The sequence below is a fragment of the Malus domestica genome, chromosome 11 (genome assembly GCF_042453785.1).
Source record: "Malus domestica chromosome 11, GDT2T_hap1".
Classification (NCBI taxonomy): Eukaryota; Viridiplantae; Streptophyta; class Magnoliopsida; order Rosales; family Rosaceae; genus Malus; species Malus domestica.
Window position 1 is genome coordinate 30,958,274 of NC_091671.1, and position 15,854 is coordinate 30,974,127.

Here is a 15,854-nt window from a genome sequence, read left to right on the forward strand (position 1 = left end):
CAAACAAATTAGCAATTATTCATGATTCGATTATTGGCCAAGTTTCATCATCAGTGACAAGGTACAGCAATTAGCTTTGGTGGCCACAAAGTACTTTTAATATTTTAGAATATAAGTTGGCCCGAGTACTCGTCATTATAATTAAATTAATTTATATATGAAATTAGGAGAGAACGTTAATCCCTAATCATCGCAGTCACTTCAAAATTACAGTTCTATCCTCTTTTACTCTTCATCAGTTGTCAAGAAAAATAAAAGAAATTTGTTAATGATTATTTATATAATTCGTAAAATTACGATGTTCACCTTTTTAACTCTAGTGTTAGTGGACTCAGAAATCTTTTTTCACCTCCTATGTTTTTTTTTTCTGGACATGAAATTAAAAAAATTAATGAAAATAACAAATAAAAATAAGGAAACACAAGATACATCTCATCGAACTCAATTAATTTTGAATCATTTTAAAAGGGACAAAAGTTCAAACCTCAACAAACCTAAACCCGAAATAAGTAAATTAAAATTTTTAAAATTTCAACCGTGTCCTAATAGACTTGTCAAGAACTATACCATATGTTAACATCTAATTCGGGTGCAAGAGGCGAACACACTGACATTAGTTGGCCTAACCGTGTGTCTAAGGAAAAGAAGAAAATCCAATAAATCACATGTTTAGAATTAGAGGACTACAAAAGTGGCACATCTGAAAAACTCCAAACCTCTTAGGCCTAAAATCGTAAATTCAGTGTATTCTTTTCAAATTTTAATATTAAGAAATTGCAGAGACAATTATTTGCCAGCCGTATATAATATTATTCTAAATATTTGGCTTTCTTCCTAAATTTTCCGAGGCAGAAAACCCCAGGGTTTAGAGAGCCTCTGCAGTCTTCACCTCCTTCAATCTCTCTCTCTCTCTCTCTCCCCCCCCCCCCCCCCCCCCTCCTCATGGGCATGCTCTGCTCTTCTGCTTCGAACTCAGACCCACTAGTCCCAGACCTCAAATAACTCCCCAACAAACCCCACCTAATTTACAGGTTTGCCACGCAAAGCTTAGCAAGACGGCCGCTTCTATAAGCCACAGTTGGAGCAGTAAGCTGGGGAAAGTTGCTCTTTCCAACTTCATGGCTTTGGGGTTCTCCTCCATCCAGACCAGCCATTTAAGACCATCTTGCCCTTCTTATTTCTCCTTATTCCGCTCCTGTCCCCGGTCGTCCAGGTCCCTGTGGACTAGTCCCAGGTGAAATTCAATCTTCACTCAAATTTCACTACTTTCTGTTCTAGCATTTTCTATTTGGGTTTTTTGAATATTCCCCCATACGCATGTGATTTTTTTTTAATTTTTTTTGGGTTTTTTTTAAGTATATATTTTTTGTTATTTTCCATATTAATGTTAGAAAAGGCTTTGGGTTCTTTGTTTATGGTTTTGGATTGAACAAATGGTTGTGAAGTTATATGAATGTTTGGTTTGTAGTTAAACTTCAATTACTTGGTGGAACTATGGGAGAATTTTATTTATTTCATTTTAATTTTACTGTTTCTGAACTAAATTGTTGGGAACCATGTAGTATTACTTGCATTTATTGTGAATTGGAGGAGGAATTTGAGTAGGAAGTGGGGAAACTCAAATGCTGATTGTTTTATGGGTCGGTGTTGTCTTTGGGATTTTGATGTTAGTTGTTAATGTAAAAGTATAGTTCAATTCCACAACTCATTGGAATGCCCGGTTGCTTTTCAAGTTTTCCTATATGTTTTGTGCTTCCTTTGTATACTTGGAATGCAGGAAGAAATTGATATACTGTCTGATTATTCTTTTGCTGCCTGTGATGTTGGAATTGATAACATTGCAGACCACAGGCTTATGCGGCCCAGGCTGATGTTGGGATTTCAGGTAATCCGACAATCCCTTTCAACCCAGTTCACTATAATCCCGAAAGAAAATCCAACGATAATAGAAAAGCCTGGAAACACGAGGCTTGGGCATTGAGAAAGGAAAAGGTGAAGGAAAATCCTTATGGAAGTAACATATCCTGTAGAGTAAATATTGAAACATATACGCCAGAAAGGAATGAGGGTTCCCTACATTTGGATGATAAGTTGGATGTAAAGTCTGAAGCCTCATTTTACAAAACATCGGCAATTGATGATCAAATCAGTGAAAGTTTTGCAAACATACATGAGGCTGAGGCTTCTCCTGAGGTACAATCGGGTAAAGCACATGGTGAAGGAAATAATGTTGACAAGGTGAGTGGTTATGGAGGGATTGACAAGATTAAAGTGGACAAGGTGAATGGTTACAGACGGGGCAGTCAGAATGTGTCGGCTTATGGAGCGATTGACAAGATTAAGGTGAACAAGGTGAATGGTCATGGACGGGACCATCAGAATGTGTCCGCTTATGGAGGAGTTGATAAGATAAAAGTGGACAAGGTGAATGGTTATGGACAGGACCGTCAGAATGTGTCAGCTTCTGGAGGGATTGACAATATTAAAGTGAAGAAGGTGAATGGTCATGCAGATGCTGCTCATGTGATTCAAAGGGACAAGTCAGCTAAAAAACCTTCTGAAACTAAAGCTGCTACAGCAATAAATGAGGGAGATCTTCTTGAGAAGCTTAGTACCATATATGACAAGGTTCTTGTTGTCAACAGTGTCCCTGATGCGAAAAAAGTTGTTAGGATGCTTACAGATCAATACAGGCATCTTGTCCATGCCTGTGACACAGAGGTATATATGCTTCAAGTTTATCTTAGCTTTGATTGATACAAGTTCTGTCTGCATGTAATTTTTCACTTGCCCTTTCTTTTAAAATAAATGCGTGATTGGGTATTGGGTGTTTAAGATTTCTTATTTACAAGCTACTGTCCAATTGCTAATGGTAGAATTTTTACAGGTGGCGAATATAGAGGTGAAGCTAGAAACACCTGTTGATCATGGAGAAATAATATGTTTTAGCATCTATTCTGGACCAGATGTGGATTTTGGAAATGGGAAGTCTTGTATTTGGGTGGATGTTCTTGATGGTGGTGGCAAGGAACTTTTAATGGAGTTTGCTCCTTTTTTCGAAGACCCCTCCATCAAAAAGGTTGCTTTTTCTTTCCTTTAAGATAGTCTTGACTCACAGCATCTTGCAAACAACTTAATCATCGTTAGATAGTGGCACTTTCGGGAAATGACTACTGTATTTTGTTTTTCGACAATGAAACCACAAGGATTTTGACAGATTTGATTCATATTGAGGGTCTGGAGCTTGGAACTCAAAATTTTACTGTATATGTTTACAGACAACTGGGCTGTGAGCCTGTGATTGAGGGTGGGAGTAGCTTTTTTTAAAAGGCCCACCTTTTTATTTCTGAAAAACTTAGTCACATTAATCAGATGTTTACCATTACCTGTTGCTTTGCACAATGCTATTGTTGGTAAATGATTTTCTATTTTTGCGAGCATTTTCTTTATGCATTTTGATCATTGCTGTTTTCAATTGATAGAACTATCAGTTTGTTCCAAACTCATCCACAGGACATGTTTCAATACCCTAGTGACTTCAGGCTAAATGAACTTTTTGTTTTTCAGAACTGCTTCTGTTTCTGACTGATAAAGGATCAATGCCTTGTGTCAAAATTTTTCCCAATAATCATATATATAAATACTACTCACCTCTATTTTCTTAATACTCTGTTTTATTTTCCTCTTAATAAGACTGGTTTTATATCCTTTTTTCTTATTGACTACTGTTGGCTGTTTTAATTGGTATGTGCTTTTCTCTTTTAGCCTGGAAAATTACTTGGCTGGTGTTTCACCATACATGGAATATGCATTTTGAGAAATAAACTCAACAATGACAGTCCCCCATCTTTTGTAGGTTTGGCACAATTATAGCTTTGATAACCATGTAATAGAGAACTATGGGATTAAGCTTTCTGGTTTCCATGCCGACACGATGCACATGGCTCGCTTGTGGGATTCATCAAGGCGGTTAAAAGGTGGTTATTCTCTTGAAGCACTTTCACATGACCCAAAGGTCATGTCTGGGGCCCAACTGAGTGATGAGAAGGATTTGATTGGTAAAATATCTATGAAAACAATATTTGGCAGGAAGAAAGTGAAGAAAGATGGAAGTGACGGGAAAGTGACCATTATTGACCCTGTTGAAGTGCTACAAAGAGAAAAGAGAAAACCATGGATTTGTTATTCTGCCTTAGATTCAATAAGCACACTGAAGCTTTATGAGAGTATGAAAAACCAACTAAGCAAAAAGGAGTGGAAAATTGATGGAAAACCAGAACCTGGAACCATGTTTAATTTCTATGAAAAATATTGGAGACCATTTGGTGAGCTTTTAGTTAAGATGGAAACTGAGGGAATGTTGGTTAATCGGGATTATTTAGCTGAGATTGAGAAGTTGGCCAAAGCAGAACAAGAGATTGCTGCAAACAGATTTCGTAGGTGGGCGTCTAGGTACTGCCCTGATGCCAACTACATGAATGTGGGAAGTGATGTGCAACTACGCCAGCTCCTCTTTGGTGGGATCGCAAATAGGTACACATTTCAATTAATAAATTTATTCTGTTTAGTTATAATTATCTTGCTGTAGGTAATTATTTTGGTAGACTCCAAATTACAGGGTGCAAGATACTAAATGCATGCTATTTTGATGTTTTGGTTATATCAGCTTTAGTTGGTGACTGTGGAATGGAAGTCAACAAACTATGTTTACTTGCTTCTAAATACAGAAACTGTAATATCTACTTGACTTTTTGATTTCAACATCGTATTCGCTTTAGTAATTCTAGTGCTACAGTGATGTTGACATGGTGAGTTTATCATCCATTGCTATTTGTCTGGGCTTTTGAAAGTTTTACCTGTTACAGAAGCTTTCTGAGCTGAATACTTTCTTTTATCCTATGATATGGTTGTAGATATGCTTAGTTCTCATAAGTTGTGTCCTTTTGCTTTTCTATTCTTCTGGATAAAAGGAAGTATCAAGGGTTAAAAGTTTACAATCTTATGTCAGAACCGTTCACCACTATGCTTTGCTGGTCTTAATAGTTAAGGGCAGCATATGCTTAGCATGACTACATGTACAGGAAGCAGAAATAGTTACAAAATTTTATTAGACTTTGATTCATGTGAGAAGAAAATACTCTCAGTCTCCTTTATTTAATCATCAAGTTAAAATTTAAAACTTAGGCTAGAAAGGAAAGATTTTAGGTAAGTGGTTTTGTATGATTGAAAATGAACCTCAACTGTCCCGATGAGGAATACTAATACAATGAGGTCTCCTAGTAAAAACAAAGCTATCCATTGGAACTATTTGTATTGTAACCAAAAGAAAATTCAATCACTCACTCTAGAGACTTCTTTTGGAACCTGAATTATCCCCCATTTGAATAGAATCTTTAATTTTTACACTATTCAAATGCAGGGATAATAGCAAAAAAGAATCTTACTTCTATTCCCCCTAGCCTGATGGAGACAAGAAAGCTGTACAAATTTGACCTGATTGTTTCCTGTTACAGAAAGGACTCCAACCAGTTTCTTCCAACGGAGAAGACTTTCAGAGTTCCAAACATTGATGGAGTGATTGAAGAAGGGAAGAATACAGCCTCAAAATTTCGCAATATTACTCTGCATAATATTGTTTCCAATCTTCCAGCTGAGATTTACACAGCAAGTGGTTGGCCCTCAGTTGGTGGAGATGCTTTGAAAATTTTATCTGGGAAGGTCTCTTCAGAATTTCATTTTGTGGATGACGACCAGGAAGGTGTTGGAGATGCTTGTGAGACAGTGGATGCTGAATATTTGGGAACACAAGAGGATAGGTCTGAGGTTGACACATCTGCTTATGGAACAGCTTTTAAAGCATTTGAGAAAGAGGAGAAGGGGAAAGGGAAGGAAGCTTGCCACGCCATTGCTGCTTTATGCCAAGTTTGCTCTATTGATTCCTTGATATCCAACTTCATCCTTCCTTTGCAGGTCATTTCGGCCATTATTTCATACTTTTTATGCTTATTAAACCTCCACTATTGGCAAGCTAACTCCTCATTCTTGAGTTTTTGAACTGAAAATTTATGTGGATGTTTACAATGATATTGGTTTATTTCTACTACAGAGCAGTAATATATCAGGCAAGAATAAGCGAATTCATTGTTCTCTAAATATCAACACAGAAACGGGGCGTCTGTCCGCGAGGAGGCCTAATTTACAGGTATTATTAGTTCTGTCAACTTTTTATTGTGATCTATTTAAATGAAGACATCAATGCTTTATCCAAGACATCCACCATTCAATAAGGATGAAATCTGGATGGCCAGCTTCCCTTGGTTTCCTGATCACTTAATAACACATCAATGATTTTCACTTAAATATCTTGCTTGTAACCAGTGTCTCCAACTGTAGTGGAAACTTGGGAGGTATGCATGTTCATCCTTTTTTTTTTTTTGGTTCTCCTGACTCAGAACCAACCTGCTTTGGAGAAAGACCGGTATAAGATCCGCCAGGCTTTTGTAGCTGCACCCGGGAATTCTCTTATTGTTGCTGATTATGGACAGGTGTGTTGTCTGTATTATCTGCTTACTTATTTCATGATTTTAAATATTTAATTGATGTGTTCGTATGACAGCTCGAACTCAGGATTCTTGCTCATCTGTCCAACTGTACAAGTATGTTGGATGCCTTCAAAGCTGGTGGAGATTTTCATTCAAGGACTGCAATGAACATGTACCAGCATATTCGTGATGCCGTTGAGAGTGAAGAAGTGCTACTTGAGTGGGATCCTCAACCTGGTGAAGAGAAACCCCCAGTTCCATTATTGAAGGTAAAACAGTATAATCTTTTTTTCTAGTGTAGTAGTGAGGATTTATTTGAGATGATAGTTGGAAAATGAGTTTTGTGAGAAGAAAATTTCTTCGCCTTAGGAAGCAAAAAGAAAGATTTCTTTGCCAAAAGAAGCAAAAAATATGAGCATTGATCATTATAATTTAACCTTGGAGAAGAAAATGCTGTATAATTCTTTCTGTTGCTCCCTCTTTATTTCATGAAGTTGGCAATGTTTTGTTTGAGACAGTGAAAGTCTCAAAAGGATATAAACTTGTTTAAATGGTGAGGGCTTGGGGTGAGGTTGAGAGTGTTATACCATTGGAAAACAATGAAGCAAGTAAAAGGCACAATTCAGTAGTATTATTGCCCTTGCCTTAGTCTTAATCGGGAAGGGTTTTCTTCTCCTAAAATGAAACTGCTGTGCCATGAACGGACCTGGACAAACTAAAAGATGAAACTTTGTTTTAGAATGAATTAAATACTGCTTCCTACAATGATGGGGCTTGGGGTAGACATTGTATGAAAATACAACACATTTGTTTCTGTTCTTTTTTCATTAGCAACTACGAAGCTTATATATTTGAGTTTTCTAGTCTTTTTTGTTAAATTTTGTGCTCAGACCCCCTTGGTGAGAGCCTCATGCAGTGGGCACCCTTTAAAATTGATTCGTTATTTTATAGAAATTTATCTTGCCTAATTTCATGCTGCATATTTTCCAATTTGGACAGCTGATACATTGATTTTGTAATTTAATACAGATACCATCTATTAGCATGTAACATTTTGATATTTGGGGTTGGTTTTTTTGCCAGTCTAATGTGGTTTGTTGCATGCGGTTACTGTTATAGATTTTACTCTGACCACTATCTTCTGGTACAATAATATTCCATATTCAGGATAACTTTGCTTCTGAAAGAAGGAAAGCTAAAATGCTTAACTTTTCCATTGCATATGGGAAAACTCCAGTTGGGCTTTCCCGGGATTGGAAGGTAATCTTGCAACACTAATGGCATGTTTACTTGCTTCGTATAGGTATGGGAATGAATCCGTTCATTCCATTTCCATTCCTTGCAAGTAAACATGCCCTAAGCTTGAAGCGTAATAAGATATTTATATTGTTTCTTTATCAATTTGAATGATCTGCTATGGTATGGTGGTTCCAGGTATCGGTTCAGGAAGCAGAAAACACAGTTAAACTGTGGTACAAAGAAAGACAAGAAGTGCTTATTTGGCAAGAAGAACGTAAAAAAGAAGCTATAGAAAATAGATGTGTTCACACATTACTTGGACGGGCTCGCCAGTTCCCAGCAGTATCTCGTGATAAACGTGCTCTAAGAGGTCATATTGAAAGGGCTGCTATCAATACACCAGTGCAGGTTCTTCCAGAGCATTTCCTGTCTTTTCTCCCCACCACTCACCTCTTGTTCCCTCGCTTCCCCTCTTCCTTCCTCTCCTCCCTCTGTAGTCATGTGAGATTTTGGTTGTGTGACTGTAACAGGGCAGTGCTGCTGATGTTGCCATGTGTGCTATGTTAGAAATATCCAAGAATGCACGTTTGAATGAACTTGGGTGGAGGCTGCTTTTACAGGTGAACTCCTGATTCCCCTAGATATTAAACTAGATTTAAGACTGTCAACGCATGAGCAAAAATATTAAACTAGATTTGTATTTTTAGATTCTGTGTTTGCTTACTTTTCTCTCCCATAATGTCCTACGTTGATCTCGCATTATGTCCTTCGTTGAAATTAAGTGGAAGTACTATCTTCTTGTGCCCTTTCAAGCCACATTATCTGGCTCTGTCTTTGTTGATTTCTCAGTAAATTTTTATAATGTCTAGAAATGTGTGCAAAAACAATTTTCATCTTAGTTGACCATGTGAGCGCAGTTCCTTGTCCTTGAATGTATGTAATTTGGTTGTTTTAAAAGATTTAGATATTATGTTTTGATGGGTAGTTTTATTTGCACCGTGTATCCCTCTAAATATTATCCATTTTACTCTTATTTACCCTTTTCTTTATGGAATAAAAGAATTTTATTGGCTTCCTTCTCCCCTGCTTTCTCCTTCACCCCTTTCCCGGTTTTTCCTTGTCTTCCCTTGTTGAGAGGTTGGTCATGCCGGCCCATTAAATTGTTTTTCCAGGTTTTAAAAAGTTTCTATAATTTAAATTTAGATGCGAGAGTAATGGAAAAATTTAAGAAATTTGCAAGGAGGGAGGGTGTTATAAGCAGTATAGTGTGGAAATAAATGCATAATTTCTTAAGTTAATCAGACAGCAGAACATGTTGCCATTTCTTTTCCAGCTTTATTCTGAAAGCATCCTTCTAAATCATGTTTTCCTCGCTTAATTTCTTCTGTTACAAATCTTCATTCTTAATCTTGGACTCTCATTGAATAGTTTCAAGTTTCTTTTACTAGCGCAACATTTATACAATCCTTAAATTACTGTGAGAATTTGAATGAGTTTGCGTGTGTCCCGGTTGACTGTTGAATATTTAATCAAAGGGTTAAACAAAACAAATTGTAGCTTTGACAAGAATTGTGGAAATAACCTTTATCTGGAAAGCAGGTTCACGATGAAGTGATCCTGGAAGGGCCATCAGAGTCTGCTGAGGAAGCAAAGAAATTAGTTGTTGAGTGCATGTCGTTTCCCTTCAACGGAAAGAATAATCTTAAAGTCGACCTTGCCGTTGATGCCAAGTGTGCACAAAACTGGTATGCCGGCAAGTAGATGCGGTGGCTAATCACAAAATTGGGCTTTTGGTTTGAGACCCTCGACAGTCGGTGTGTTATGCATCCAGAGGGCCAGCTATTTGCAGTGTTTGCTTTAAGTGCTTTCACTCATAAGAGGTTTTTTTTTGCCCGAGGAATCGGTTGTTTTAGTCTGTTGATGTGAAATTTTCCGGTCATCAAAGAGTTGATGTGTCACATTTCGGCCAAGGATTACTAGAAGAGGGTTCGGTCTGCTGCTTTGATGTGCACTGTCAGGTTTAGACCTTTGGGGAAGAAGGCTCATGGAAGAGCAGGCCTTGTATATATAGAAATAGTCTACTACCTGTTGAATTTAACACTCTTCTAATGCCTTCGTACTTTCTTTGGTGAAACTGAAAATGTATATTTTGAACAAGAGCATGAAGATGCAATACTTATTATCCCCTGTCTTCTACAGCCTCTCCCTTTTTATCATTTGGTATAATAATTTTCCTTTTCTGGATGGATCACGTCACCTGTACCCCTACGCATGACCAAACCCCTATGCATGACCAAACGGGACCTCCTTGAATTGGATCCACCATGGGACTGATTTTTCTTGAACCCCAACACAAGGGGTTTCCGTGGTTGTGTATGCGTAATGTGGTCCTCCCAGTGGGACACAAGAATTTCTTGTGGAAATGGCCACCAGAGGGAACTTTGGGAGTTGGGGCACTGTAAGAATCTCTGGACTTTGTTACCGTTGCAAGGATTTTCCTAGTTGCTTACTGCGTTAATGAAATATGACCATTGTTTTGTGAGCCCCACATGCATTAACGGTTAAAAATCACCCAAACTTTGTTGACAACTGACAGTAGCATACCTTATCTTAGGTTATGATCTCGGGTATCACGGAGTTTGTGTATTTCCAACTTGAATAAGAAACCAATCGGCTACAATTTCTACCTTAAGCTGCGCAGACGCAGATGCTGGAAACTTATCTGTCAAATGGCAATTATATTCAACTCATGCGAACTGTAGGACTTCAAAATCATTCACTCCACTCAAAACGCAAGCTCGAATTCAATACAAGTTGGCAATACATACAACTAGAAACTATTTGTCATGCTGCTGAGGATTGATTCCCCAGGATGATGCCAACTGCACCAAAAGTTGATCCGGTGTTGCACCTTCCCAGTCCTCGGGCAGATTCAGTGTTACAGAAGCTTCATGCAGATTCAAAACGAGTTCTTTCTTTACGTCAGTGGGAAGACCGAAAACATCAGATCCATTTTCGAGCACTATTTCAACCAACTGCGAAACGGAAAAAAGGGGACCAAATGGTCAAACTGAGGCATCTCCATGACCAGACAGCAAAAGCAATAAAATTGAAAAGACGGGGACATTTTCAATACTATCGAATTCTATGAAGCAGAGAAACGCAGAGAACGCGTATGCTTCCCATTAGTATTTGGAAATTATCAGAGCAAATAGACTCAACCAAAAAACTTATTACGGACATGAAACACTTAATATGAAGTCTAACCATTAAGAAGGAAACTAATGAAACACATCCTTAAAAATAGTGAACTCACACATCCGTTACGAAGGAAAATACCTGCTGAATCCAAGCCAAACAGATGTCAAACAAGTTTGGCTCTGGTAAGAATTGCCCAACAGCATGCAAGACCTCGGTTGCTGTCTCATTTGAAAGTTGGTCAATCACAGGACCTGATCTGTCCATCAACTTTACAAGCAAGATATCATCTCCTGTAGACAACACTTCCAAAAAGGCCGTATCCAGATCACCCACTTGAAGAGCATCCATTGCATTAGTCCAAGAATTCCAGATTGGATTCCGCTCCTGGCCCACATTATCATCTTCCATAGCCTCTGCAGTCAATTCAGGTATAGCTACTCTTCCAGATCTAGATGTTCCATTGTCCTCTCCAGCCACACGAATTGCTTCCAAGGTAGCTTCATCTTTGGAAGCTTGCCAAACACTTCTTGCGGAAGGCCCCTCACCAAACCTAACAGGTCCAGCCCCTTTATCCCATGCTCGCCTGCTGTTACCTTGATCACTCCCATTCTCTGATTTGGGCGACCTACCATCCCCAGGACCACCTCCTACAGCCTTCCTCGAACCAATATGTCCACCTCTGGAACCACCATATGTTGGAAAATCCCACACCTCAGACATGTCAGATTTCCAAGTAGGGCCCCGTCCCCTCATGCCGGAAACATGTCCATCATTTTGGGCAAATCGTTCGCCATATGGAATTCGTCCATCTCCACCTCTTCCAAACTTGTTACCAGTGTAATCAGGAAAGCCGTTATACTTGCCTAAAGGCCTATTAGAAGACCCCTCATACCCCATCGAAAAATTACCGCCTCTTCTACCTGATGATATTGATAAATCTCGTGCCAAGTCTTCAACAACTCTCTCAAGACCCCTTACTCTGTTCTCCAAAGTTATCATGCTGTCATGAGACCCGCCCATGAAATCCTGCAACATGCTCATAAGATGACCTTGTTGTCTCTCCAGCTGCAACAATTGCCTTTGGATAGCCAACCAATTTCCTTTGTTATTGACAAAGGATCCTTCAGGTTGACCATCGGGTTTAGAGAAACCTGCACGACTACTGGACGACTCCCTTTGATTTATATCAATCCTGTCATCAATATCAACTGCTCTCGTTCTGGAGTCTTTTCCATTCGCCCTTTCTTCTGGCCATTTATCCCTCGCAAGGTCATCATGATCTCGTTGTTTAGTATACAGACCAGCTATTCCTCTCTCTGTGTTACGGTATTTACTACTGAAAGATCCATGAATATCATTAAATTGGCTGTTTGCAATCCGGTTTTGAGTTTCTTTGGAATTTGTATCATTTGCCTCTGGTTCTACCTCATTATTTGAGTTTGAAGAATTGACATGTCTACGAGGAACAACTACCTCAACGGGCAAATCATCAGAAACCCTCTTTTCAAGTTTCTGGAAGAATTCTGGGTTTAGCTCTTTGTCAGTTAAGATGGGCAGTTTCTTCTTCAAAGCTACACCCGCTTTATCTCCACTGGCTTTGGATTTAGAAACAGAATCTGAAGTAGGAGATGAACCATTAGATGAACCCTTTGCTCCTTGATCTGTTTTCTCACTAGGCTTTGAATTTTTTGGCTCATTCTTCTCTGACAACTCAGCTGATTCAGAATTTTCTTTATTAAAATGCGACAACAACAGAATGATCCGGTGAGAGCCAAAAGGAATTGAAGCATTTTAATAAAGGTCGTATTATTGATAAGCTTACCATGAGACGAGACTTTCTTGTCATTTGGAGCTTCATCTTCTCCTTTCCCAGCTATCTTTTTCCAGAACTGCAATGCCTCTGTCATGCTATCTCTGACAGGTTTAATCTGTAAACCAAAACGGACAATATTTTAGAGACTAGTCCAACAGAAATACATAGCCACCCTTCTATCTCATTACATATTTCATGTACGAACGTTGGCCAAATCCAAAATTCAATATTTCAAGCAGACTGCTTTTTCCTAGCCAGTAAAGTGAAAATTTGAGAAATTATATTAGGTGCCTATCCGATGTGTGAAACACATATTCAGTATCCAAGTGAGGAAATACTATAGCAAAGTAGTCCAACATTTTACTTGATTTTTCACCTACCCCCATCTCTTGCAGTAAACACCAAAAAAATTCCTAAACTAGAAGTTCCATGTAATAAATAACATTATACTGAAAAGAATTTTCTTGTGCAAAAATAATCCATTAACATACTGTTCCGTGTTAAATTGCCAATGTGTAATGGTGTGCCGGATATGAATACAAAGCCACGAGTTATTGAAAAAATGTAAATTGAACGATCAAACAAGAAAATGTTATACTTAAGTACTCGCCAAAACTGTTTTGCTGTAAGATGAAAAGTAACACACTTCAGGAATATGCAACAAAAGACTACCTTGTCAAAACGGCAAGACTCGAGGACAGTCAGGGTGGAAGCGGTTCTATCTGTAATCAAGTTGCTCGAATGCAATGCTAATGCAACCAGCACATCAGCTGCTGCTTTACGTGTTGCCCAATCTGTGCTCCCAAGGCATTCATGAATACTTTGCAGTAGATTATCCAAGCTTTGGGGCGCAATCGCTCCAACCTACAACAAGTAGGTACCTCTTCGATCAGTAAAAGTCCAATTAAATCATCCAAAGTATAGATCGAAGTGATCGTTCTATCCACCTGCATTCTATTGGCAATAAGACTATGTATAAGTTCACACTACACCAAACACAAGACATTTCAAGTCAACACTCCAAACCAAATTACCACTCTTTTCTATCTTCTGTGTCCTACATCTTTTTAGCAATCAAACAACCACATAAGTATCGACTTTACTACAAAATCTACAACAATGTACATGACTATATCGAGTCGAGACCACAATGTACATGCCCACAAAATCATTTGAGTGCGAAAAAGCAAATGTAGATATTCTACTGAGCAAACCTGAGACAGGCTCGAAACAACCGGCAAGAGCGATGCCTTAGCCAAGAAGTTAGGATTGTTAAGCAACTTGCAGATCCTTGGAAACAGCCTTTGAAAAGACGAAACAGGCGGGTCTAAAGCGCAGTCTACAATCTTAGCCATACACAGTGCCGCACCAGATTGCACCCCTTTGTTCTGCTCGGCCATAGCCTCAAACAAAGGCTTCGTAAACAAACCCACAACCGACCCATTGTCGCTCACACTCTCTGCCTTCAAGTACTGCGCCGACAGCGCGCCAATGGCGTCGCGGCACGCGTCCCGGACGCCGGAATCGGCATCCTTGAGCCTCTTGACGATGTGGGCAATGATTTTGGTCAAATGGGTGGAGGTGAAATCGGGGTGGGAAGCAGAGACCAATGCGAGCAGGCGCAAAGACTCTTTCTTGACGGCGGGTTTCGGATCGGCGGAGGCGTCGTAGAGGCAGTTGAGGAGCATAGGGAGGCCCTCCGGCGGGAGGGTTTGGATGATTTTCTCGAGATCTTCAACGGCAATTTGGTACGTGTCTCGGTCGGAGAGTTTGGAGAGGGAGGTGAGGATTCTCTGCTTGAGCTCCACCATGGCCAGGTGGGTCGAGAGGGAAGAAGAAGCGGAAGAAGCAGAGGACTTTGAAGAGGAGTTTGGTGGTTGCTGCGGCTGCGGCGGCGTTGTGGGTGATGGGTTTGGGGGCTTAGCCGGTTTGGAAATTCTGGGTCCGGCAAAACTCATGGTTTCGAGTTGATGTGGTATAGTTTCGGGGATGGATGTAAAATGGAAATGGGTTCTCTCTGATTCGGAGATTTAAGCTTTCAGACTTCGACAGTGAGAGAGGTACAGCCAATGTTGTTGCAGTTGCAGATGGGGGAGAGAGAGAGAGAGAGAGAGAGAGAGAGAGAGAGAGAGAGAGAGAGAGGGGTGAGGGGTGGAGTGAGAGAGAAGGCTTGTGAAGCAAAGCAAGCAAGATGGAAGCTGCAGATATTGAAAAGGAGAGATCTGGGTGGGAGGGGACTGTGACTATTAAACTGAACCAATGGGAATGTGAGTATTAGAGCTCACTAATCCATGTTTTTACTCTTTTCCCAGAAAATAAAATAAATTTATTAGACGTTTTACCAGTTTCCAAATTACATTATTGAGATTATTATTTTTTAAATGTGTGTGAAAGTTATTTTCTAAAAGAAATTTCAAATTACAATTTGAAATTTTTGCAATGTTTGTTATTTCTGAGCAAAATTTAGGACATGTTTAGAAATGGAAAAGGGGATCGTATCAACTAGCACCCGTAAACCCTAGTTCATCTGATTTCTGATTATTAATTTGATTACAAATTTTGAAAAAGTAGCTAATACTTTTCCGATTTCTTACGTATTAGTACATATAAGAGATCGGGCTCTTCAACAGAAGGAGTCTTTGAAAATAAGGATTAGTTGTGAAATCTGTTACACATTGAACTTCAAATATCCGAACCGTCCATTTTGTAAGTCTCAATTCATAGATTCTCTATGAAAATTTCAATTCAAATCCGAAACCATTTGCCTATTTAATTGTCATGATGAAATTTTAATGTTTCTTAAAACATTGCGTTTGTCAATTTCTTTGAATTCAATTAGATGACTCAAATATTTCCGAATTAACTAATATTATGCAAGAATGATATATGAGGTATAACTTGAAATAAACCGTTCGGAACTTCGGATCGTTAAAAAAAGTGTACAAGTTCTCATAACATTTCAAAAAAATTTCAATATTTAATGAGTTGTGGAAGAGCAGTAATCAAAAGAGGACCATCGGCAATGTGAGGGCCACCTATAAGACAATCATGGATATAAT

General features: G+C 39.0%; 2 protein-coding genes across 3 annotated transcripts; one reads left to right on the forward strand and one right to left on the reverse strand.

Annotated features, from left to right (window-relative positions):
* The first annotated feature begins 811 nt into the window (after positions 1-811).
* LOC103430112 (DNA polymerase I B, chloroplastic/mitochondrial-like) lies at positions 812-9,963 on the forward strand. The gene is made up of 12 exons (XM_008368243.4): positions 812-1,234; positions 1,845-2,721; positions 2,888-3,079; positions 3,857-4,533; positions 5,514-5,970; positions 6,107-6,202; positions 6,453-6,545; positions 6,617-6,811; positions 7,710-7,802; positions 7,977-8,189; positions 8,312-8,401; positions 9,381-9,963. The coding sequence occupies exons 1-12, from the start codon at positions 1,119-1,121 to the stop codon at positions 9,540-9,542; spliced, it is 3,261 nt and encodes a 1,086-aa protein (XP_008366465.3). The 5' UTR covers positions 812-1,118; the 3' UTR covers positions 9,543-9,963.
* Positions 9,964-10,499: 536 nt separating this feature from the next.
* On the reverse strand, positions 10,500-15,064 carry LOC103430111 (TORTIFOLIA1-like protein 1). Of its 2 annotated transcripts, none has more exons than XM_017330873.3 (5): positions 14,010-15,064; positions 13,468-13,659; positions 12,805-12,910; positions 11,121-12,697; positions 10,500-10,816 (listed from the first exon to the last, which is right to left on the reverse strand). In XM_017330873.3, exons 1-5 carry the CDS (start codon positions 14,751-14,753, stop codon positions 10,619-10,621), a joined length of 2,817 nt encoding a protein of 938 aa, XP_017186362.2. In that variant the 5' UTR covers positions 14,754-15,064; the 3' UTR covers positions 10,500-10,618. The 2 variants fall into 2 exon arrangements, with proteins under 2 accessions (XP_017186362.2, XP_017186361.2); XM_017330872.3 differs by having other exon boundaries at positions 11,121-12,712; positions 14,010-15,010.
* Positions 15,065-15,854: the final 790 nt, after the last annotated feature.

Excerpts from the sequence above, each read along its gene's own strand:
- LOC103430112 (XM_008368243.4), top strand. The coding sequence starts at position 1,119 with ATGGCTTTGGGGTTCTCCTCCATCCAGACCAGCCATTTAAGACCATCT. Across the intron at positions 4,534-5,513 it reads TTTGGTGGGATCGCAAATAG|AAAGGACTCCAACCAGTTTC; the intron begins GTACACATTTCA and ends TTCCTGTTACAG. Across the intron at positions 8,402-9,380 it reads GGTGGAGGCTGCTTTTACAG|GTTCACGATGAAGTGATCCT; the intron begins GTGAACTCCTGA and ends TCTGGAAAGCAG.
- LOC103430111 (XM_017330872.3), bottom strand. The coding sequence starts at position 14,753 with ATGAGTTTTGCCGGACCCAGAATTTCCAAACCGGCTAAGCCCCCAAAC. Across the intron at positions 13,660-14,009 it reads TTGTTTCGAGCCTGTCTCAG|GTTGGAGCGATTGCGCCCCA; the intron begins GTTTGCTCAGTA and ends TACTTGTTGTAG. Across the intron at positions 12,911-13,467 it reads AGTCTTGCCGTTTTGACAAG|ATTAAACCTGTCAGAGATAG; the intron begins GTAGTCTTTTGT and ends TTTGGTTTACAG.